Source organism: Cricetulus griseus, chromosome 8 (genome assembly GCF_003668045.3).
Source record: "Cricetulus griseus strain 17A/GY chromosome 8, alternate assembly CriGri-PICRH-1.0, whole genome shotgun sequence".
Taxonomy (NCBI): Eukaryota; Metazoa; Chordata; class Mammalia; order Rodentia; family Cricetidae; genus Cricetulus; species Cricetulus griseus.
The window spans coordinates 30,649,773-30,674,867 of NC_048601.1; the positions used below are offsets into that span (position 1 = coordinate 30,649,773).

The window sequence follows — 25,095 nt, forward strand, 5'->3', positions numbered from 1 at the left end:
AATTAAGCTAACAGGTCAACAGACTTTCACCCCGATCCCCACTAAGTTGTTTTCATTTATTTCTTGTTGCTTAGGCTAAACAAACTGATTCTAAAATTCATTTGGAACAGTAAGAAACTTTTTAGAAATGGACAAAGCATGACCAAGTCAAAGATCATAACAACAACACTGGGGCAGCATCTATGCGGAGACAAAAAGCTCAACTAGATGGACAAAGAAACCAAAACAGATCAGATTTTAGGAAAATCATGTGTAGTCAAGAAGACACTGCAAACTGGCTGAGAAGGGGTGAGGATAGAGTAACTGCTGAAGAAATCCAGTATTCACAAAAAAAAACAAAAGCTACATTTCCACCTTAAATCACACATGGCACCCTTAAGTGTAAGAACACCAAAAACTTTTAAACTCTTGGCAGAAATACAGAATCTGTTCAACTTTGGGGGAGGAAAGTCATCCTAAATAAGAGACCAACTGTGCAAGCCACAAAAGGAGAAACTGGCACATACAATGTCAGTAAAATGGAAATTTCTGTACACCATAAAAAAGAAAACCCCCACACTGAGAAAAGATCTTACAGCAAAGAAAATCATTTTTTTTAAACTATAAAGAATGTTTGTCCACAAGAAAACACAACCCAGAGAAAGACAGGAGTCTGGAGTTTATGGGTGATACATCAGCATTATGATAAAATGGCTCACCTCACCAGTAACTAGAGAAATGCAAGTTTAAAATAGTGAAATGCCATTTCACACTCATTACCCAGGAGAAATAAAACTTGACTGGAAAGGCAGAGGCAGGGGCATTGCTACAAGTTCAAGTTCAGCATAATCTACATAGCAAATTTTAGGCCAACCAGGGTTACAAAGCAAGTTTCAGGTCAAACCAGGGTTACAAAGCAAGTTTCAGGTCAACTAGGGTTACACAGCAAGACCCTGTCTGGAAAAAAAAAAAAAAATGAAGCAGACAAAAACCACTTGCTCAGATCAAATGCTGTATAGAAAGTGGAGCACTCACTAGGGCCTGGAGAGATGGCTCGGTGGTTGAGAGCACATTTTGCTCTTATAGAGGACCTGGGTTTGATTCCCAGGACCCACATGGCAACTCACAATATCTGTAACTCCAGCTCCAGGGCATCTGACGCCCTCTTCTGGCGTCTGCAGGCACTGCATTCACGTGGTGCACAGAACCCACACACAAAATAAAATTATCTTTAAAAACATTCGCATCATCCCGGGGTGGGGGGGGGGAGGTAGAGCAGCAGAAATTCTTACAAGCTTATATATAGGATGCACATAAGAGCAGTCTCTACGTTGTGTGATAAAACAGATGCCATGCACGGCCTACAACCTAGCAGTTACATCTTTACGCATGACTCAGATATATTCCCTTGCAGTTTGGGTTGGAGAGTGAAACTCCAATGCAATAGCATTGAAAAGTGGCCTATGGGAATGGATTCTAATTGTTACCATGGGCCCAACAGAGACTCCTAAAGAAAATCTGGATTTGGACCCCTTGATCCTCTCTTGCCCTTCTGCCTTCTGCCTTGGGGTATTGCAGCAGCCAACTCCGGCCAAGCACCAGTCTCTCCACCCTGGATTTCCAAACTCTGCAAGTATGAGAAATAAACTTCTGATCTTTATAAGTCACCCAGTCCCAGGTATTTTTTTAACAGTAGTATAAAACAGACTAAGATGGGCTTGCAGACTAGAAACAGTCTAAACGTCAAGAAAGCACAGCTAGCTCAACCACTGTGGCGACAACAGTCCAACCCCATCAAGAAGACTTGTAAATACAAGGTAACCATTCACACAGTGTAACACCACTAAGGGTGTGTGTGTAAAGAAGCCAGAACTCTTTTATCAATATAGACTCATCTTAGAACCAGTGCTGAGAAGAGAAACAAAGTAAAAACAAAACGTAAGACTTGGATTCTAGTCCTGGAAATGTTTACAAAAAGTAAGGGACCTCTGTTCTATTCCGGGCGCGTATGTAAGCAGACCAAATGCAAAGACGGACAGGAGGATTGTGAATCTAAATTCAGCCAGCTTCTAGAGGGAAGGAAGCAAATGGTATCTGGAAAACAAATTAAAATCACTCATAAGCCCACCACTCATCCGCATATGTTTTCTATTATTAATTAGCCGTAAAGTAGGGGCGACTTTGATCATGAAGTCAGGTCTTGACAGACTGAGAAACCTCCGGGAGCATTTGGTTGAGCCTTCAACGAGTACAGAAACCACCTATCTATATCTGAGTGGAGGGACTCTGGAGGGTGACTGTCCACATCCTTCAGGCTGTGCGCCACACACTTCCACAGTGCTCGCTTCACAAGGCATCTCAGAATGACTCCCCAGGTGTGCAGGCAGATTACACAATTGCTTCCTTCAGTCCTGTGAGGCTCACAATGTTTTAGAACCTGGAAAAAATTTTGCCCGCTTCTGGGATAAGGGGTTGTGCTTACTCACAATCTTCCAGGTCCTTTCGATCCCACATCCTTCTTAAATACACTTGAAACCTGCCCCTCCACACCCTCTCTCCGATAAAGTGAATCTACTTTTCCACACACTACTTCAGGTATTGAGAGCACCCTCCCCACCCCCACCCCGAGACTTCAGTTTTCTAAGGCTAAATATACTCCTGGCGTTGCTTATGGCAAGCAAGCACTAGCTTCTCTGCTGTTCAGAATGAATTTTTAAACTGTTCTTTTACCAAGCACTTCCCACCCTGATAAGCACTAAGCATGCTGACATGCTTTCAAAGAGCCAGAACGAGTTCCTCTCAGCTGTTCCTATGGGACACTCTGGAAGAAGCCCCACATATGCTTACTTCTACAGCAGTCAGGTGGCCACAGGAGCCCAGGGCCGTGGAGTGGAAGGAGGGAAATATAGGGGGACAGGGATGAGGATAAGGCCAGCTGATCCTTCACTTACTCCCAGAATTCCATGACCGGGGAGGTGGCATTCTGCAGGGACACGTGACTGTAGTTGCTGACATTCAGCTTCTGGAACTCCACACATTTCTCTGAGTGAAAACAAGACAAAACACAGGAGGAAATTAAGCTTCATGGGGCTGAACCCGGTGAGCACCAGGACCTTATGCACAGGCAGGTGGTGTTGGCAAACAGGGTTCAGAGCACAGGAGAATCCAAGCTTTGACAAGTTTCCCTGGTGGCCTGGCCTGGCCTGGCTCTAACAGGAGGAAGTGGTAGCAGCAGGGCCAGACTCTGTTCCTGCCCAGAACCTTACCACATACATACTGCCCTGGCCCCATACAGACTACCTTCTAGTCTGTCTTCTCTTTCTCTGCTTAGCCCTGTCCATGACCTTGGTCTCTTCTGCCCAGTGGCCCTCCCTGGAATGAACAGAACAGGCCAGTTCACTCCCAGTGGCTCTCATGGAGCTGGGATTCCCATTTGGTCTTGTGAAGGGCTGAGAGCTGGATGAACCGGCAGGAACACAGCGAGGAGGCCTTTGGTTCCTTCATCCCTTCATGAACTCCAATGAGTGAAAAAGTTAGTTATTGACCACCTCTTCTCAAAAATCTGATCACCAAGGGTCTGAAGCAGAACCATCCTATGTCCAGGTCCATAGCAATCCTGAGCTATCTCCTCTTCCTCCTCCTCCAAGAAGCCTCCCCTGACCTCCCTCTCCTGAATTCTAAGTAAATAAGAACCCTAAGACCCTCCAAGGAATCACCTTCTCTAACTCTTGACTATCAAGAAAAAGAATTCAAGGAATATCTGAGGCCACCATGTATGCCCTCTCCCTCCCTCTGCAAAGCCCACAACCCACAAAGACAGAAGCAAGAACAAGTCCAGCCAGAGCTCCATTGCTGGCTGAGGTTGATTTGGAACCTCTTGGCTACTGCAGACCCTGCATCTTCGGACACAGCTGCCTAGCCTACTGTCCTGTAGGCTCCCTGGGGCAGAGCCTCTGCACCAGCTCATTTAGGACCCAGAAATTCATCCAGCTCAGGGGCCAGTGAAGAACGGGTGTTGCAAATCTAAGTTCTCACAGAGAAAACCCAGTTATACCTGCCATATGGGCAGGGGCATCTGAGGCGTGGCAGGTGTTCATGTCACCAGCTGTGGAGGAAGGGGATCACAAGCCAGGGAGGACTGTGCTCCACTGGGGATAAATGGCCTGGCTGTCTGCTTCATTCTCACTCCTCTTGGCTAATGCTAGCTTTTCTGAAAGCAGGTGGGTCTGGGCGCCCCAGGGAGTCTATAGTGGAGTCTAGAACCCGACATTGCCATCAAATTGACTGGATATACCCCTATCTGTTTCTGCAATGACAGTGTTGGTGGCTTGTATCGGACTCTAAATAGTTTTCCTAAGAGTGATAAGAAACTGTGCGTGGTGATTTGTTCCTGAAGACTCAGCTGAAGGACCTCTGTGTGTCTGAGGCCAAAGCAGAATAAAACATAGCAGGCAGGCAGACAGACACAGACACTGACCCAGACACACACACCACACACTTCCTCAGACAATCAAAACTGATGTGAGGTTTGTATGAAAATTGATTATGTATAGATAAACAATGGTTATAAACCGGGTACTACTCTCACAACATTAGTTGTAGTAAGTCAATTGCTTCTCAACCTTTGGTCTAAAATCACATATAACACCCCTTAAAGCGTCCATGTGTACATTTGTACTCTCAGCACCTGGGCAGTGGAGGCAAGAAGACCAGGAACTCCAAGTCCATCCTGGGCTACATGAGACTATCTTAAAGATGAATCAATTAATTTTATAAATGACATGCCAACTAAACTCGGGAACTGACACCATACAAAGCAAAAGCAATATCATACTCTCCCAGGATGTGCAGAAAAATTCCATTTGGTGATAAACTGCTTCCCTAGTAGAAAAGCAGACCTGACAGCAGAGGCAGGTCCTCCTGCTTATTCCCTCAGACTTCTTCAGCCCACCCTTCTGCAAGAACGTTCCCCTTACAGCATGTCTCAGCTTATACTAACATGCCTGCCCTTCTTTCCTTCCTTCCTTCCTTCCTTCCTTCCTTCCTTCCTTCCTTCCTTCCTTCCTTCCATCCATCCTTCCTTCCTTCCTTCCTTCCTTCCTTCCTTTTCCAGTGCTCAGGTGCAACCATAGCCAATTGTTCAGCCAGTAGGCTACATATGTCTTGTTGACACATGATTTAAAAATTAAATCTTGCCAGGCGTTGGTGGTGCACACCTTTAATCCCAGCACTCGGGAGGCAGAGGCAGGCAGATCTCTGTGAGTTCGAGGCCATCCTGGTCTCCAGAGCGAGTGCCAGGATAGGCTCCAAAGCTACACAGAGAAACCCTGTCTCGAAAAACAACAACAAAAAAAAAATTAAAATCTTGAAAAATGACAAACACAGAGTCAAGCAACAGAATCTCCCAAGGGTCCTTGACTGTGGTGTCTAGGGTGGAGACTCGGGACCTGTGCAGGTTTGTAGTTTCCTTAACACACTAACTGTCAGGAATCTAAGAATGCATCTCTGAGTTTTAACTTGGTAAAATCTCCATAAGGTCCCTTGCCAAAGGGAGGCTGACTGAACCCTGGGCCTGGAGAGAGTCTTCAATGACTGGAAAAAGAAGTGACTGGAATGCAGGTAAGGCAAAGTCACAGAGGCCTAGAAACTAGACTGTCCTGCTTCCTAGACTTAACACCAGATGCTGCTTCTCTTAGTCAGCACTGTACCTAGGCTCACTATATCGCAGCTATTGGGGTGATAGGCCTCTCCCAAACATAATCTAACCATAGATGATAACATGGATGGATAGATAGTTCAAAGTATGTGTCTCGATTCCTGTCAAAAGGAAGCACCTCTGAGAAGAGGTCTGAGGCCAAGGCTTGTCTCAGAAAAAGAGTGCTGCAATCCATTGGTGATGCCTGCTCTGAGCACAACAATCTCAGAAAAGATTAGACAGGTATTTCCCTGCTTCAAGATTGCCAAAGAAGTTCTGATAGGATGAAACATTAAAAACAGTGTATCAAAGACAAAGTTGATCTACAAGACTCCCCACTGTGTAGGGTGGGGGCGGAGATTGCTGCCTTCAGATGTTTAGCTCGTTTGAACAGGTAAAGCAAACCAAGTATCTTAGGTGTGGTGATGGCAACTATGTCACCCATAAGTAACAGCTGCTCCCCAGTCATGGTTGTGACCGCTGCTGCCAAGTAGGGAGGTTGCCAGAGACTTAATTCTTTAAGAGAAGTTGGGTGGATGAAGAGTTGGCTCAGCAGTTAGGAGCACTGGCTGCTCTTCGGGAGGACTTCAGTTCAACTCCTAGCATCCATATAGTGGCTCATAAGCATCTATAACTCCAGTACCAGGGATATGACACCCCCTTCTGGCCTCCACAGGCACTGCATGCATATGGCTACATACATACAAGCAGACACGCACTCATACACATAAAATAAGATTAAGTAAATCATTAAAAAGAGAGAAGCTGAGAATCAGATTTCTACACAATGTCTTTCAACTTTCAAATTCTGGTTACCAAATGCATTTTCTAGTTTGTGTTCCTTACTGTAAATGCAATCATCTTAACTGTCCTTAATTTAGTCTAACTCCCTCATCTTATGGGAAATGAACCACTCAGAGAGGCAGGGTTGGAGAGGGGCTCCTGATCCCCAAGTTACACCCTAGAGCTTGGTCACAATCTAACTCTGTCCATAGGGATCAACCTCACCAGTAACTGCTGAATATACCCTGGTCAGGTGACTACTGTTTCAGAAGCCAGTCCCAGGAAACTGAACTTGTGACAAGAGCCTAGAGGCTAGGGATGTGCCCAACCCCAAATTCCCCCACAGGACCAGGAGAGACCCAGCCTGGAGACCATACCTGTGTTCCACTCGTGCCCACAGGTGGCCCAGGGGAGCTCGGTAGTGAAGCAATTGCTTAGGTAGAAAATGGCCCATGCCAGGATGATGATGTAGTAGACATTGAGGTGTGCCTCGATCACCTGCGTTGCATAGCCAATGCCTGTGAGGACCAAGGGAAAAGAACAGCTGGGGTCTCTGTCCTTTGAAACAGCCTTTGGCGGCTGCTGGAAACTTGTCATCAGTGAGGCCAAGTTTTCTTTGCTCACGAAATCAACACTTACCTTCAAATAAGGGGCAGACTCTCCTCCAGCAGGTAATGCCACCTTCACTTGTGAACTGCCCCAGAGCCGTTTCCAGGAAGAAGACAGGAATTCCACAGCAGATGAAAAACACCACATAGGGAATCAGGAACGCCCCTGTGAGGGTGCAGAGGGATGACATGGAAACTGCCCTGCTGTTTCCCCATCAGCCCCGGTGCTCTTCAGTGGGCATCTACCACAGCTAGAATTCCAATCTGGCTGGGAGGGCTGGAGTCAGAAAACATGGAAGGGGGCTTTGTGCCCCTTGCCACCTTTTACCTTAAGCAGCTCTCCCTCACATCTCTGAACTTCAACATCTCCAGCTGTAAAATGGCCTTTAGTAATATCTGCCACGGATCATTCCTCAGGATGGTTGCATGACTAAAATGGGAATGTTAAAAAAAAATTGCTTTGTTCGATAGGTTCTTTTTTTGTGGTGGTTTACTTTCTGTGAGTGTGTACATGCATACATATTTGTGCACATGCATGTAGAAGCCAGAGGTCATTGTCAAGTGTCTTCCTTTATAATCTTGACCCCATTTTGATACAGGATCTCTCACTGAGCCTGGGGCTCGCTGACCCAGCTAGACTGGCTAGCCAGTGAGCTCCAGGTAACCTCCTGTCTCCACTTTCCCAGTACTAGAATGACAGATGTGTACTACAATGCCTGGTTGTTTATATGGGTTCTGGAGACTCCAATTCAACCTTCATGCATGAAGAGAAAGCACTGAGCAGAGCCATGGCTCCAGTCCCCACCCCACCAGTTCCATCCTCCAGCGTAGATTAAGCTCATTTCCATGATATGTGTTGTTTCCCTCTTAACTCTAAACTAATCTCAAAAGGGTGAGTGAAGGAAACCATCATTTATTATTTTATTATAGAGCCCCCTAAAAGATTTTTCACATTAAAAAAAAAATCTTCTCAGGGAATCATATGAGGAGAAGCACCAGGCTTTAAAGGGTTAAACACCCCTGTACATATGATCCAGGTATGGAGCTGAGTCCTAAGGAATTTGTTTTAGGGTTAACCTGGATAAGGGCCACCCTAAACCCAATATTCACGGCCTGGCCTTTCTGCAAAACAAATGAAACAAATGAAGCCAGCATGAGCTCCTAGGCACAGATGGAGACACCCTCCCCAAATCCCCCCATTTTCTTTCTCTGGTCTAATAACAAAGCATGGAAACACAGTATTCTTCATCTGATGTCATGAATGGAGCCTTTACCTGAAATTGCTTTTGCTAAATGAAGCCTCTTTAACCACTGGATTAATAGCAACAACCTTGATTAATCCTGATAGTGTGGATCAATCTACTAGGCTTTGAAAGGGGCTTAGCCTTTTCTGGGCAAGGGACTAATTTAAGATTTACCCTGGGGATGAGATACTTTCAACTACTGTTGGGATCTGCAAGTCCAGCCTGTGAACACATTGTTTTGAAAGGAAACCACAGCCCAGCTAGACTAAAGGCAAGAACTTGTGTAATGGTAAATGGTATCTGAGGCCTGAGTCCAAATCTATTTGATTAAAAAGCTGAAGTGGTCCTCTTAAGACCCCGTAATTCACCTGTCAGCCTCCAAGAACTCAACAGATGACACTGGGTGAAAGCCAGCTGGCCTGTGTACTCACAGAGCTAGTACTGTAATTCTTAAAATAACCAACAACCAAACCCGGGTGTCTGCACGGATGGAGGCTCTTGGCAAATCAAAGAGAGGAAAAAAGAGAGAAAAAACCAACAATGAGTCATTTTTCAACTTTACTCACTACAACCTTAAAAACAATTTGTAGCAGAATTTGTGATTAACCCAATTTATCTCCATTTTCAACTTTGCAGAACGCTTCTTGTTTAGGCCTAACATATCCTAGGTGAATAAAGATGCTAATATAGTTTCTGCCTCATAATACCCTAAAGGGCTTCCATAGCTTTCTCAGTGGACACAGTGGCTTCTAAAGGCTCAGTCTGAAAAGTGAGACAGGGCATGCCTGAGGGCACAGGGCACATTTTGGGTCTCCAAGCCTGGGCCAAGCCAAAGGAACTATTGGCCACTTCATTACCAGTGCTGGGCAGGCCTGGAGCAGCCTGTGCCTTTTGGGTGAATGTCCCCAAAGAAAGGGCCTGGGCCAGGAAGTGTGGTTCACAGGCTCCTCAGCTGTTTGCACAGGAAACTCTGCATTGTCCATGTCAGACAACTTCTTCACCACTTTTTAGGGTTTGAAGATTTTCTTGAAGATCAGGGTACCACAGAGGGGTGAGGAAATGACAAGACAAGCCTTTTCTGAGAGGAATCATGCCATCATGGAAGGTTTTAATGGGATCCCTTGCTACTCGACCATCCTACTGCAATATGAGGGGTGTGGGAATGTGGGGAGTGGGTATGAGCCCTGCTTTCAGCTGGGAGTGCTAGGGACCACAGCTTCCACTCCCCCCAGTGGCACTCTGAGATGCCACCACTGGAACGGGCTGGTCTCCTTCCCCAATATCTAAGCATCTTACACATACCAAATAAGTGTGGTTGCAATTGTTGTGGGTGAGTCTGAGCCCAGTAAAAGAAACTGCTTGGTGCCAGGTTTTCCTCCAGAGAGGCCTAAAATACTTTCCCTAGAAATGGCCTGAAGAGCAAATTGAAAAGACCACATTGAAGAGCACACAGCAAAGCCTTTCCAAAAGTTGTTCCCGGAGTCAGCTCAACTCTGCACAAAAACAAGGCTTTGGGGGTCAGAATCCCACCGTCGGCAGTAGTAAAACAGAGTGCATCTTGGACCCTTAGCCTCATCATCTCTGAGATCAGTAAAAGCACTGCTTTCCAAGGCAACTGTGGGGGAAAAAAAAATCTCCAAAAGACTGCTCTTATCAGTCTTTTCCAGTGAGGACAGCTGAGCCTCTTAGGCTAAATTAAAGGACTTCTGACTAAAACGCGAGCCAGTTGCCTGAAAGCAGAGCTCCTGGGCCAGGTCTGTCCCTCACGCAGGTGACAGACGCTGCTCTGGGCCCCATGGCAGGTGGCAGGTGGTGGCGCGCTCAGGTGCGAAGCGGATCCATGCACGCAGGCGCAGAGGAACAGGTGGGCCCCTCGCAGCCCCTCAGCTTACGGGAATTAGGAGGGGGGGTCGGGGCCATGCACGAGGGGTGTCCCCCGCCTAGGTGTCGCCCTGCGTCCCCGCCGCGCTCACCTCCGCCGTTCTTGTAGCACAGGTAGGGGAAGCGCCACACGTTGCCTAGCCCGATGATCTCGCCCGCTACGCTCAGCACGAACTCCACCTTGTTGTTCCAGTGGCCGCGCTCATGGACCGCCTTGTCGCGCGCCTCGCGCGTCCCCGCCGCGCCCCCGCCGCCGCCGCCCAGTGCCTCGGACCCCCGCGCCTCCTCGGCCGCCTTCCCGTTGCCCAGGGGCAGCGCCTGCTCCGCAGTCATGGCCGCCCTGCCGCCTCGTGCGCCGGCCCCGGCTCTGCGCCGCCGCCCCGGGCGCCCGGGCTTTTGAGAGGCTGGAGCGGCGGGCGGGGGAGCCGGGGGTGGAGCCGAGGGAGCCTCCCGGCCTGGCCACACGGGATGGGGACAGGGTACCCAGGCCACCTCCTGGCCTTCCTGAATCCCAGGGTGCGAAAGATGCTGCAAGTCTGGTCACTTGACCTTGCACTCCCAGCACCGAGCTCAGCATCTCGATCTTGCGCGCCCAGGACTTTGTTTTGCACTCAGCACCTGACCCTGCACGCACCTGGCTTACTTGGTGTACATGGTTTGCCCTGCAATTCCCCTCACTGGCCTCTGAATGCAGACATCAGTGGAGTCCTCGATCCAGCCCAGTGGCCTGTGAATGTGACACTTGAAGTTCTGCCCCCTCTCTGTGATCTTTCAAAGCTTGGGCCTCAGGTTTCCCCATCTCTACTCTGAGGTGGATGGGTAGCTCTAACTTTTGAAAGGCCTGGTTGGGATACGGATGGCCAAGAGAAAGTACTTTGCAAGCTCCTAAATGATGCTGATGGCACTGGGCCTTACGCCCCACTCCCCACCCCGCCCCTGCCCTGGAGATCTCATTCCACCCCTGGCCCCTGCTCTATACACAAGTGAGTCACGAAGGTGTGGCATTGAATGGGGACACCCAGAGACAGAAGCACTCAAGTCTAAGTTGAATGTCTTGCTTCACCTATATGAGTTGTGTGACTTTGGTCAGTCTCCTGGTCGCCTGGTCCTCAGTTTCCTGGTCTGCAAATGGTGTTGCCAACAATGCCTTCTTAGGTTTGTTTTTGTTTTGTTTTAAGTTTTTTGTGGTCTGTTTGGTGGAAGGTTAACGACAAGATGCTGAGAAAGTACTCCTACAATAGAAATTGCACATGTATGCAACTGCGGTTATTGTCACCATGCAGTACATACACGTATACGTCTTGTTCAATATGCTTCTCCAGTCAGTTGTAGGAACAGCAGACAATATCTGGTGACAATGACAGAGAACTTAGCATAGCATGCTACACAACATGTGCTCAAAATAATATTTACAGATATAAGGTGGGGGGAGGGGCATATAGCTAAGTAGAATTGTCCTTGCTAACATGTGCCAAGCCCTGAATTTCACTCCCAGGACCAAGCTGAAGTGGTGGGGGCCGGGGGGAAGAGCGGAGTTGGGGGGGATAGAAATGCAGGTGCTCTGGTTTGGATGACATTTGTGAGTTGGCAGCTTGGTTCCCTGCCTGTGGTGCCACCAGCTGACAGTGGGACCTTTAAGAGGCGGAACCTTCTAGGAGGGTCTCCAGGTTACTGGGGGCATATGTTTGCTGGGGATTTGAGAGCCCACCAACCTCAGGTTCATCTTTCCTGCCACCCTGAGGTAAGCCTTCACTGCCCCACGACACACTGCTTCAGTGTGACTCCAGAGTGCAGGAGCCTCCAGAAGTCCCGTGCCTGGTCCAGGAGTTCTTTGTTCAGTACTGAAAAGCTGACTGACTGACGGGGAGAAAAGGAGAGGCTGTGTTGATGGGGCCTGTGTGGACAGGTTCATGTTTCTTGCACACCCCCAGAGCAGACTCCCTGTGTATTGCTGGGTGCCTCTGGCCCCAAGGCTCCTGAGTACCCTGCTCCATGGCCCTCAGACACAAGGTAGATACCTTCTTCCTAGTTCACAGCATTCTTGAAGGAATAAATGGAGTGCTGGGGTCACCCTTTGAAGACCAGGCTGTAAATCCCCAGATCTGCTCATACTGGTTCTTAGGCTTCTCCATCCAGAGCCTAACTGAGCCCTAGGTAGCTTTGTGTACCTCCCTCCCTCCCTGCAGTTCCCACTCACCGGGTCTTTGCTGCCTTCTCCCATCACTGGTTGCCTGTTCTGATCAGTCCTTGAACTGCCCAACTAAATGCTGATGGCTGTCATATCCCTTTGTCAGGTACTAAAAAACTAAGCTCCTGCAGGTTGCTTAGAGGAGAGTCTGGCTTCACACACATCTCTGCTGGCTGTGTTTTGTCAACTGGACACAAGCCAGGGTCATTTGGGAAGAAGGAACTTCAACTGCCACCATCAGAATGCCCTTTGGGCAAGCCTGTGGTACACTTTCTTCATTGATGGATGTGGGAAGGCCTGGCCCACTGTGGTGTTAAGTTAAGCAAGAAAGCAGTCTGAGAAAGCCATGGGGAGCAAGCCGGTCAGCTCTGAGGCTTCTGCTTCAGTTCCTGCCTCCAGATTCCTGCCTTGAGTTCCTGTCCAGCTTCCCCCAGTGAAGGACTGTCAGCTGTAAAATGAAGTAAACCCTCTACTCCCCAAGGTGCATTCGGTCACAGAGTATCTCACAGCAATAGAAACTCAAACCAGCCGGGTGTTGGTGGTGCACGCCTTTAATCCCAGCACTCGGGAGGCAGAGGCAGGTGGATCTCTGTGAGTTCGAGGCCAGTCTGGTCTCCAGAACAAGTGCCAGGATAGGCTCCAAAGCTACACAGAGAAATCCTGTCTCAAAAACCAAAAAAGAAAAGAAAGAGAGAGAGAGAGAGAGAGAGAGAGAGAGAGAGAGAAAGAAAGAAAGAAAGAAAGAAAGAAAGAAAGAAAGAAAGAAAGAAAGAAAGAAAGAAACTCAAACCATGACACAAGTTCTGTCCGTGCCTTTGAACTGTCTCCTCATTGCTTCAGGTTCCATTTGTCAAACGGGTTCATATTATTCCTCACCTCAGAGTGACTTGAAGATGGCAGGCCTTGGTTTGTTTCTGAACAGTGGCGATTACTTGGAATGTGAGGAGGAAGATGAGAAAGGAGAGAAAGCAGCTGCAGTGTCTTTCTCCTGCTGACAGCCTTCAATGGCTCTTCTCCTACCAGAGAAAACCAAACTGTTTACTCTTAGCATCAAGTCCTCTCAACTTCTGGTTGTCCCACAATTCCCTTCTAAATCAAAGCTAATTTTCTCACATGCTCAGACCAGTATTTTCCTTCCTTAGGTGACCACTAGTACTTTAGATAAAATAACAATTGTGGGAGCGATTTCATTTTAAATTTAAGTGTCCTAGCATCCAGCAGTACATGGTAACTAGGACTCAATCTGTTTTCTGAACAACTGCATCAAATGTTAGAGTCTTTGTGTTGGAAGAGCTTGTTACCCTACAGCCCTGGGAAAAAGTGATTGGGAAAGGAAGTAAAACACATCACATCCTGTGGAACTCAGCAGGGTGAGCTTCAGGGACTGAGTTCCCTGAGCTATTATGATTCATTCCTTTTCTCGTCACTGTAACAAAATATCTGATCAAAGCAATTTATTTAGCTCACATTTTGAAGGTACAACCCTCCATGGTAGGGAAATCATGATGGCAGAGTGTGTGACAATTAGTCACTTCGAAACTCAAGTCAGGAATCAGAGTGATGAAGGCTGATGCTCAGCTCACTTTATCCTTTTTTTCCCAGTCAGGACCCACAAATAAAGTAGACTCTGGGTTGTCATCAGTGGTACAGAGATCCCCTGAGGTGACTTCTCAGCCCAAAGAGTCTGGGATGGAATTTCCCAAGCACATAGTCTGGGGGGGTCACATTTTTTGTTGTTTTGCTGATACCAACAGTTGTTTTTCTGATAGATTTGCTATGGAATTTTCTAGATGTCTTTGCAGAGGCCTTGCAGCAGAAGGGTTCTGCCATGGGCTTGCTTTGGCCCTGGTTCCAAGCTTTCTGTTTCTGTCAGTGCCATGGCAGTGCTCAGGCATCTCAGAAGGAAAATAAATCCCATCTTAGCTGAGGTGTCCAGGACAAACCTAAGACCTAAGAGAGAGCCCACCTCACCACACCCCAAAACTCCAAGCTAACCCAGCTCAGATCCCCACCATCAGCAGTCCAACCTGCTGGTCTCATTACTTACAACTCTAGAATAGTCGATGAGCCACCAAGTATTAGCTTAGCCCACACACTTCTTAGATGCCCCCCTTCACCCACAGGATTCAAGTCATCATTGTAAGACAGATTTAAATCTCCCTTCTTCATGCACCATAAAGTACTTGGTGCACTCTCAGACTCAGGGCACCTCCCAGGAGGAAGTCCTGCTTTGAAGACTTTACACATCACATTTTGGAAGTAACCTGGAAGTAACATTTTGGGTAACTAGGGAAACCCTTGTTCCTTTGATGCTGTCTGTTTGGGCTCAGGGAGCCATCTTTATAGTTGGACCAGAACAAACATGAAAGGATGGGAAGGCTTTCCTGGTAATGCCTCCTTTCCCTTCCCTTTGGTAATCTAATTTTTATTGAATGTGCTTACCTTATTCCACCTTACCTAGGATAGCCTTCTGGAAGAAGAATATGCTAAAAATGACCTGGATTTCCAGTGAATAATTAAATGAATGGCTATGTGGGGATGGATATTCTGATTTTATACCATAGTGGATTAAATTGGTGATCCTGCCTCTTCACCTCATCCTAACCGTCTCTCCATCCTTGCTCTTGCTCTTGCTGTGGCCCCACAGAGGGATCACTTCTCTGACCTTTACTTTGGCCTTACTTAGCTGAGAATGGCCTTACTCTGGTATCTGATAATGTTACCGTGTAAAGAATTTTCCTGGTAACTGCTGCCCCTCCAGCCTAGGTTCCAAAAAACGGGGTCACAGAGCACACACACCTGATTCAAACTCCAAACCCAAAGCCTAAAGTCAGGCTGTTGGAGCCAACTGAGTCACAGGATGGCAGACCATGCTCACTGTCATGTGTGAACTATGAGGTTGTTACACAGCAAAAGGTGGCCAATACATGACAGGCTGTGCACGGACTGTCACGTGCACCTCTGTGTTGTTTCACACACACACCACTGAGGGATAATCAGCATGGAGATATCTTTCTTTTGTGGATGAAGAAATTGTGGGTCGGAGAGGTTGAATAACTTACTTAGAATAACACAACTCACTTCTCTGACTTGGGCTTCACAATTTGAAGTCTGGCCTCAGTTGTCTCCTAAGCAGTGATTCTAGCCATGGAAAAAGGTTGGGGGCAAAGAGGCTGTTTGTCTTCTTCATCTAAGAGGAACAAGCCCATTCGAATTAGCTTAGAGCTCAGTCATTGCATCCTGGAAGGAATGCCACCCTTGGAGGAGTGCCCATATGGACCACTTTCGTATGGACCCGTGGTTTTTAAATTCCAAGTCTGTGTAGTCTTGCTTGGGAGTGCAGGCTTTCTGGAACTGCCTAGCACCTGTGCGTGTGAGCATACATGGTTCCTTCTAGACTGAGAATTCCTTAGTTTGCACCTGCACTCTTCAGTGCTGGGGCTCAGATCTTTAAAGCCAGTGAGGGACACATTAGGGACAGTTGCATTTAGCTGAGGTGAGGCTTCTGAGAACATAGCATCCATCGCCCAGGATGTGTTTGCTGTGGGGCACTATGCATGCTGTCCCTTTGCACTGGGCCCTGAAATTACACAACAGGATGACCCTGAGCCCTTTAGGACAGGTCATATCTGACCCCGGGTTTTAATTGGGGAAATGCCGTGTTCCCTCTTGTCAAATTTGTTCATTTACTTCCTGGTGATGACATGACCTGTGGCCACAGATACACAGTGCCTTGTAGCTGTGATCTATCAATGTCTAAAGCCACAGACAGTTCTGAACCCTAGTAGTGTAGTTTGTTTTCTCATACCTTAAATAAAGTTTAATATATAAAGTAGGCCCCAGAAGAGATGAACAATAATAAAATGATGAAATCAAAGTTACAACTGCAAGAAAACCTATTTAAAACTTAGAATTTAAAAGCCAAACGTAGTGGTGCATGCCTGTAATCCCAGCATCTGCAGGCAGAGGCTTGCAGATCTCTGTAAGTTCAAAGTCAGCCTGGTCTACAAAGTGAATCTCCCATCTCAATAAATAAGTGGATAAAATTTAGAACTTATTTCTGAAATTTTTCATTTAATATTATCAGACTATGGCTGACTATAGGTAACCAGAACAATGGAATATTTCTTTCTTAGAGAGCAATGAGGACCAAGAATGGTCTGACTGTTCAGTGCCATGTAGCAACAAAGTACCACCCTCTGATTTGCAGTAGGAGATAGTAAGTTCAGATGTTTACCCTTTGTTGGACTAGCCTGCACCACGTTACAAGGGAGTCAGGGACATAAGTAACAGGTGGACAATTGTTTCATCAATGTTGCCCTTCAGGAGAAACACTTCCCATGAGGAAGCAAAGATGTTTGGTGGCCATAGAGCTCCCTTAAGGAATCTTAGTGGTGTCAATGACTACCTGATTACCTACCTGTGTCACCCAGACCTCAGCCCCCCACCCCTGTAGTTATCCTCCATTGCAGATCTCTCTTGTCTCAGTTTTCTGAGAAGTCAGCAGGAGGTGATGTTGATTGGTGAAGGTCTTATCTCAGCCAGACCTTCTTGCTATACCCCACGTAAAGCACAGCCAGAAGCTGAATCAACCCAGTTGTCAAGGGCAGAGTCTGGGGAAGGGTCCTCTGAAGCAGTGTAGCCGGTCTCTTCAGAGCACTGGTTTTGCAGCTAGCTGAAGCCAGGTTGAAAACGCCTAGAATCCTCTTCCCGTGGAGAACTTATTCCTGGAGGTTAACTGCTCTGACAGCAGGAAAACGTTAACATTCTCCAGAGGTTGTTGGATTGATTGCTGATGGAGCGTTTCACAGATTTCCTATCTAGCTCCTTGTGTATTGTTTTTAAATTTCATTTACCAACCATAGTCATATCTAGTATTTTCTGCATGTATTTTATAGCAGTTTTCTTGATATTCATTTCACACGTGGTGCAGCCCACCCATTTAAAGTGGATGACACCAATGACCAAACATGAGTATCAGCAGTTCCCAAACACTCCAATTTCTATTACCTCCTCAATGATAAAGGGATGCTGTTCCTTTGAGCTGTCACTCCTCATGCCTCCTCGGGCCCTAGACTAGTCTATCATCTGCCTTTGTGGTTTCATGTATTCTGAGCATTTGCATGACTAGAGCCGTATCCAGCCGACTCCTTTCCTGTAACAGTCCTTTGGAGATTGATCCTTGGCAGATAGCTTATGTTTTCCTTTATCCTAATGCTCCACCAGATTTTTATCTACTCATCAGCAGTCATTTGGGTTGCTTGCAGATTGGGGCTGTTACTTCTCCTAGCATTCCTGTATGAACCTTTTTGCATGGATATATGTTCTTCCTACTCTTGGGTAGAGCCTTGGGAGAGAATTTCTAGGCCATAGGTAATTGTTAAGCCTTTTGAGTTGCCTCTAGCCTTTTTTGATTTCTGAGGCAGTTGAACTGTTGAAATTTCCCCCCAGCTATATGTGAAGGTTCTAGCTGCAGCAAATCCTTCCCAATATCTGTTAGCATCTATGATAAAAAATAAATAACCATTCCAATGGGTGCAGCATGCTTGACTGTGGCTTTTGGTCTCTGTTATTTTTCCTCATTTTATAGGATTCATTTTTTAGTCAGAGTTCTGCTTTGTAGCTCACACTGACCTAGAACAGGCTGGCCTCAAACTTGACATTCTCCTGCATCTGCCTTCCAAGTGTTGGGATTACAGATGTACACCACCATGCCCAGTTCCATATTTATTTTTAAAGGAGACTTTACCTTGTTGCCTTGAAGTGGCAACATTATTGCTGTGATGGAAGGCAGCCTATACATAATGGAAGCACAGGTTAGCCATCAGTGATCTAAAGGTTCAAAACCCATAATATTCCTCATTCCAAAACTTCTCAGGAGTTGCCATGATGCCACAGTATGGGGCCCAAACCAAGAGAGCTCATTATATATGCTCAGTGTGAGTTTATGTCCATGTGGTATGCCCTCTGTGTGTGTATTGCAGGGGGCAGAGGTCAACCTCAGGTGTCATCTTCAGGAGTCATTTACCTTGTTTGGCAAGTCAAGGTCTCTCATTGGCCTGGAGCTCACAACTAGGCTACACAGCCTTTCTTGGCTTCTCCCAGCCCTGAGATTACAAGTAGGTGTGTCTATGCCTGGCTTTTTACATGAGTTCTGAATCAAATACAACTCTTCATGCCTACACATGGAAGTACTTTATTGTATGAGTCTTTTCTCCATACCACATATACAATCACACACACACACACAAACACACACTCACACAGTGCTAGGTAGTTTTGTGCCAACTTGACATAAGCTAAAGTCATCTAAGAGGGGGAAATCTCAATTAAGAAAATACCTCCTATTTGACCACTTTGTGCCCAGCATTTCAGCATTCTAAGAACAATCAAGATTTCATAAAATAGTATTGGTTCCAAAATATCTATCAATAAAAATTATCAGATTTTAAAATTTTAAAAAAAGAAAGAAAATGCCTCCATAAGATTGTCTATAGGCAAGCCTATAGGGCATTTTCTTAGTTAGTGATCGATGGGAGAGGGCCCAGCCCATTGTGGGTGGGGCCATCCCTGGGTTGGTGGTCCTGGGTTCTATTAGAAAGCAGGTTGAGCAAACCATGAGGAGCAAGTCAATGAGCAGCATTCCTTGGTGGCTTCTGCATCAGCTCCTGCCTCCAGGTTTCTGCTCTGTTTTGAGTTCCCATCCTGATTTTCTTTGATAATGAACTGTGATCTGGAAGCATAAGCCAGCTTGCTTTGGTCATGGTGTTCCATCACAGTAGTAGTAGCCCACACCTCCCTCTGCCCAACATACACACACCTCAAATCCAAAACACTCCTGGCAGCAGGCATTGCAGACTATGTTGAGGTAACACCGTCTGAGTGCTGCATGCTCAGATTGACATTTCTTATGTTTTGAAAAATGGCAGTCTAATCCACACAAAGATTTTATCAAGGTGTGGCACCCAGACGGTGCTTAATAAATGTCAAGCTGCCATTTTATTTGTGACAGACATGTAAAAGCATGAGCTTGTCTTTGATTGCCCCGTCTTTGGATAAGATCAGGTGCAAGTGGAGATCAGAAGGCCCTTATTAGAGAGAGGCATACAGATGGGTGCAGTGCAGGGGGGAACAGGAGGCCCTGGCTTCTGTCCCCAGAAGTGGGGGTCGGGGTGAGGAAGAAGGAGTTAAAAACAGACATGTGTGCTGATGGTTCTTTGTCAAGCTGACACAAACCTAAGTGGGAAGAGGGAATCTTAACTGAGAAAATACCTCTTAAGACGAGCCTATAGACATCTATAGGGCATTTTTTCTTGATTTATGTCTGATGTGGGAGGGTCCAGCCCACCATGGGTGCTGTTATCCCTGGCCATCTGATTCTGAGTTGCGTAAGGAAGCAGGCCAAGCAAGCCATCAGTGGCAAGCCAGCCAGCATCACTTATCCATGGCTTCCATGTTCCTGAGTGAATTCCTGCCCAGACTGCCCTGGATGACCGACTGCAGCTGTAAGCTGAAACAAACCCTTTCTTCCCCAAGTCGATTATGTCATAGTGTTTGATTACAGCCCTAAGACAACATCTTAGAGAAATGAAAGCTGGGCAACAGAATTCACCAAGTAGGATTAAATAGAAAATCTGAGGTCAGCATTCGGGTGGCAGATGTTGAGCCTGGGCCTTAAGTCTTCCTTTCATTTCCATGTGTAAAGTCCTCAAGCTTATCTGAGGCTGTGATGCCCAGGCCGGCCTTCACTGCTGTCCCTTCTGGCCCCAGCTCTTGCTGTGGCAGCTCACACACTAAGAGGACAGCACAGGAATGAAAGGACTCATGACCTCAGAGTTCTCATCAGAGCTCAGAGAGGCACAGAAACCTCTGTGTTCACTATCTCCTAAGTGATACAGGAACTCAGGTCCCCTCCCCCTCCCTCTCCCCCTCCCCCATTTTCTTACTGAGAACTCTTCTTAGCTCTTCATATCACCTCTTTGCACAGGTTCCCACAAATTCTCCCTCAGTAGACACCACCACTAGTAGCAAAGAGCTTGTTAGAGATGCAGAATATGAGGCCCCATCAGTCTTGCTCCATCAGGACCTGCATCTTGAGATGCACAGGTATTTCAAGCACCAGCTAATGCTTCTGAAAACCAAAGATTAATGTGGGTATTTTCATCCCCACAGACCCCAATGTGAGCAACTGCCCTTCCCCAGCCTCTTCTAAGTGCTGAGCATATAGAATTGACCAGCCCCCCCACACACACACACACACGAAGACACACACACACACTTCTGCCACCAAGCAGGTTCTGTGTAGCCAGGAAGACAGATGAGAAACCAAAGATCCCAGACCTTCCACTGACCTTGGGTTTTCTTCTGATTGAGAAAGTAATTGCTTTATTGATTTTTCTAAAAATGAATTGCATTGGGCTCCACGGTAGGTTGCCATGGGTAGCAGGGTCTGACGAGTGTGCTGTTCCTTTCCCGTTGTCTTCCCCGTCCTTTGGGAAGCATCTCCTCCACTCACTTTTAAAGCTTCTCTACTGGGGTATGACAGACCATCATACTTATACAACCTGATGAGTTTGGAAAAAAGTGTACACCACTTGCCTGATGGTGGTGATGGTGATGATGATGGTAGTGATGATGGTAGTCGTGGTTGTGGTGATAATGTTGTTGTTGGGGGTGGTGCTAACGATGGCAAGGATGGTAAGGATAGTGGTGTTGTTGATGATGGTGGTGGTAATTAGACATCCAATGTAACTTTTACCCTCTGAGCAGATTTCCAAGTCTCAGCAGCAGTGCTGGTCACAGGCTCTGTGTTGTTCATCTCTATGGTTTAGTCATCTCACAGAACTGAAACTTACATTAGACTAACACTTTCTCACCACTGTGGCAGAACACCTGACAGAAGCAACATGACTGAGGAAGGGCTTATTTTGGTCAGGCTCCAGAAGTTGAGCCCATCGTAGCAAGGAAGGCTTGACGGGGGTGGCATGGAAGGGAAGGCGTGGCAGGGATACCCTCCCTGTGGGTTAGCATGGTGGGAAAGGCACTATGGGACTGGCACAGCGGGGATGGCGTGACTGGGATGGCATGGTGGGGAAGACCCAGCAGGGACAGCATGGTAGGAATGTCCTGGGAGGGGGCAGCTCTATGGTAACAGGATGTTAGGGTGGTTTCTCACTTGACAGTAAAAGGAAGCAGAGAGTTTGGGTTAGGATTGGGGTCAGGCTGTGACCCTGATCGCCTCCCTCAGCAGTTTCACTAGTGATGCCTCCTGCCCCAAAGGTTCCAGCCTCTCGAGGCATGGCTATCTGGGGACCAGGTGCTCACTCAAGTGAGAAACATTTCACATTCCAGCTTGAGTGGCAGCTGTGTCTTCCTCCCCAATCGACTCTACTCTCCTTCTGCAATTATGACTATTTTTAGGTTCCTAATGTGCGTGTCTCACACAGTAGTCTCCAGGTTCATTCAGGGTTGTCACAAACAGCAGGAAAATAGCAAGCTTCTTTCCTTCCTTCCTTCTGTCCTTCCTTCCTTCCTTCCTTCCTTCCATTCTTTCTTTCTCTCTTTCTTTTTTGAAGGTTAGGTAATAGTCCCTTTCACGAATATGCCACAATTTTCCTTTATCCATTTGTTCACTGATAGATATTTGCTTTGTTTCCACGCCTCAGCCGTCATGAACAAAGCTGTGGTAGGAGTGTAGATAACTTGTCAAGACCCTGGTCTCAGTTCCTTGGATCCATAACCCAAACTGAGCTTGCTGGCTTGTATGGAAGCTGTAGTTTTAGAGACATCTCTGTGTTGTTTTCCAGAGCAGCGATCACCCATGCCCAGAGCACATGGCTCTGCTTCCACTTGCTCGCCGGTGCACATCACTCTTTACTAACAATTACCTTAACTGGTTTGCCTTGTATTTCTCCAAAGATTAGTCATGGTGAGCTCCTTTGTGTCTGTTGGTTTCTTTGGATAAATGTCTGCTCTGCTCCTCTACTCGCTTTTTAAAAGCTAGGTTGGGTTAGTTTGGTTTTGACTGCTAAGTTGTAGGAGATTTTTGAGACAGGGTCTGTCTCTAGAGCCCTGGCTGGCCTGGTACTTGCTGTGTAGACTAGGCTGGCATCTGTCATTCAACTCTTGGGATTCCAGGCCTGCACTACTTTGCCAGGTTGAGTTCTCTGTATATCTCGAATAGAAATGTTTTATTAGATGCAGGATGCAGGGCCTATAATTTATTCTGTTCCATGGGATGGGTTTTCATTTTACCAATGGTTTCCTTTGCTGTACTGTAGAGCTCACGTGGATGCAAATTATCTGCCACCTGTAGCTCTCTGTCCCAGAGTCTAGCTTGTGGGTCAGTCTGCCTTCCCCACTAGGCTGTACCCACTATGGGGTATAAACTGGACATACCTTTACCCACAATGCTCTTTTCCTTCATTATTATGTATCATTTACAGAGGAAAAAGTTATGCTTCATCCTGTCCTTTTACAGACCTTTATCAATGCACTATAAGATTCTAGAAGGATGGGGATAAAATAGGAGTCCTTAGTGAAGGTGCTGGCTTGGTATGGTAGGAGTGGCAAAATGAGTGGGGAGCAAACTTTTGCTGAGCAACTCCACAGTGTCAGTTACCACCCCCCTGTGATGTGGGTGTGGCTTTATCCTCACACTCTATAGAAGGCACAGGAAGCCAGAGAAGCTAAGGAAGTCACCCAGGATCACAGGGAGCAACTGGTTCAAATGTAACTGGAAGCAGCCTGGCTCCATGGGCCAAACCCTCGTGTCTTTAATGTGTTATTCCTCGGGATGGGGGCATGGCTCAGACAGTAAAGAGCTTTCTGTGAACATACAAAGAACTGGGTTCGAGCCCCAGAATCCACATGAAAAAGCCCATTGTATCAACATGTAATCCTAACCCTGGGGAAGCACAGACAGACAGATCGCTGGGGCTCGCCGGTCACCCACATGCTTGTGGCACTTCAGTCCAGCAAGGGACCTGTAACAAGGTGAGCCTCCCCTGAGGAACAATACCCAAGCTTACCCTCTGGTCTCCATACACACGCTTGCATGGACATTCACACACACACACACACACACACACACACACACACATTCATATACACACACTCACACATAAATGCACACAAATAATGAAGATGTCTCTTAAAACCTTTTACCTCCAAATATATCACAATTAAGATTTTATGTTTTTCCAATTTCCATGTTTTTGCTGACCTATACAAGTATAATTATTTCTTTTTTATTAATTCATTTTATTTTTAGTTATGTATATGTGTCTCTCTCTGTGTGTGCATGTATGTGCAGGTGCCTGTGGACGATAGAAGAGGGTGGCAGATCCATGGAGCTGGAGTTACAGATGGCAGGAACCTCCTGATGTGGGCACTGAGAACCAAACCTAGACCTTCTGCAAGAATAGCAAGCACTTTTAACCACCATGCCATCTCTCCAGCCCCTAGTATTCTTGTATATTAATGTGTGTCCTGTAACCTTTCTAAATTCACTTATTAGTTCCTGGGTCTTTTTTTAGTTATAGATATTATAAGAATTTTCTTTGTAGACTAATGCTGCCTGCTAATGAAGTCAGTTCTTGAATTTTGTGTTCCCTTCCAAGCTGTCTGCCTCCTCTTTCGTTTTCTAGCCTTACCTTTGGGGGGGGGGTGGAGGAAGAGATTCAGCTTTTCTCTCTTGACTGTCACGATGACTGTGGGGTTTTATAGATGCTTAGCAAATAGAGGGCATCCCTTCTATTTCTAGTTTGCCTAGAGTTTCTTCCACAAATGACCAATGGATTCTGCAAATGCTTCTTTTAGTATAAGTGTATATTGATAGGAATGTGTGTGTTTGCTCTTTTTATCTACAAAGATAGTGAATTGAATGATGCTTTTAGCTGTAGAACCAACCTTGCATTCCTGGAACAGGCTCTACATGATCATAATATTTTTATATGATGTAGTTGTGAGTTACCAATATGTTGTATTTTTATATCAATGCTTACAAAAGACATTGTTAAATCTTTTTTTTCAAAATACCTTTGATTTTTGCTCTTGGGTTAATGCTTGTCTCACTCTTCTTCAATTTTCTGAGTTTTGTATAAAATTGGTATTATCTTTCTTACATGTTATTGGATTTTCCAGTAAGGATATCTGAGCTTAGAGTCTTCTTCATGTAGAAGACTTGGGCTACAAATTCAATGTATTTGCTTAATTCTATTATGGTCACATATGTACTGTTGCACAATCTTTGATAATTTTTGTCTTGCAAAGAATATTTTTCTATTACACGTAAGTGTTGAATTTATCATTGCATTAATATTCCCTGGTGGTCACTAACTGCAAATAGACTCTGTCTGACAGCCATTCACATATCCATATTAATAATCTATGTCTTCTTTCTTTTTGTTTTCCCAATTAGTCTGCTTGAGGCTATTGATTTTTTGATAATCATTAAATATCCAGCATTAAGTTTTCATAATTTTTCTGTTTTTTCTCTTATTGATTTTTTCTGCTTGTTATTGTCTGTTTAAGTTTTCTGTTCTTAGTCTAGGTTTTGAAGTTTAAAATACAGGACATAAAGCATTCATTCTTCCAGTACTAGAGGGAGGGGAACAATTTGAGGAAACTGGGTTTCTCCTACCATGTGGGTTCTGGGGATTAAACTCAGGTTGTCAGGATCATGGTCAAGCGCCTTTACCCACTGAGCTGCATTCC

At 46.2% G+C, this 25,095-nt stretch overlaps 1 protein-coding gene across 1 annotated transcript in view; it reads right to left on the minus strand.

The window, feature by feature from the left end:
- The window catches only part of Slc6a11 (solute carrier family 6 member 11), a 114,681-nt gene extending 104,158 nt beyond the window's left edge, over positions 1 to 10,523 (minus strand). Inside the window, exons 1-4 of the mRNA XM_027429130.2 lie at positions 10,283 to 10,523; positions 7,097 to 7,231; positions 6,835 to 6,975; positions 2,931 to 3,021 (exon numbers count right to left, since the gene is read on the minus strand). Coding sequence (XP_027284931.1) covers positions 2,931 to 3,021; positions 6,835 to 6,975; positions 7,097 to 7,231; positions 10,283 to 10,523 — 608 coding nt within the window. The remainder of the gene's footprint in view (positions 1 to 2,930; positions 3,022 to 6,834; positions 6,976 to 7,096; positions 7,232 to 10,282) is intronic.
- Positions 10,524 to 25,095: the final 14,572 nt, after the last annotated feature.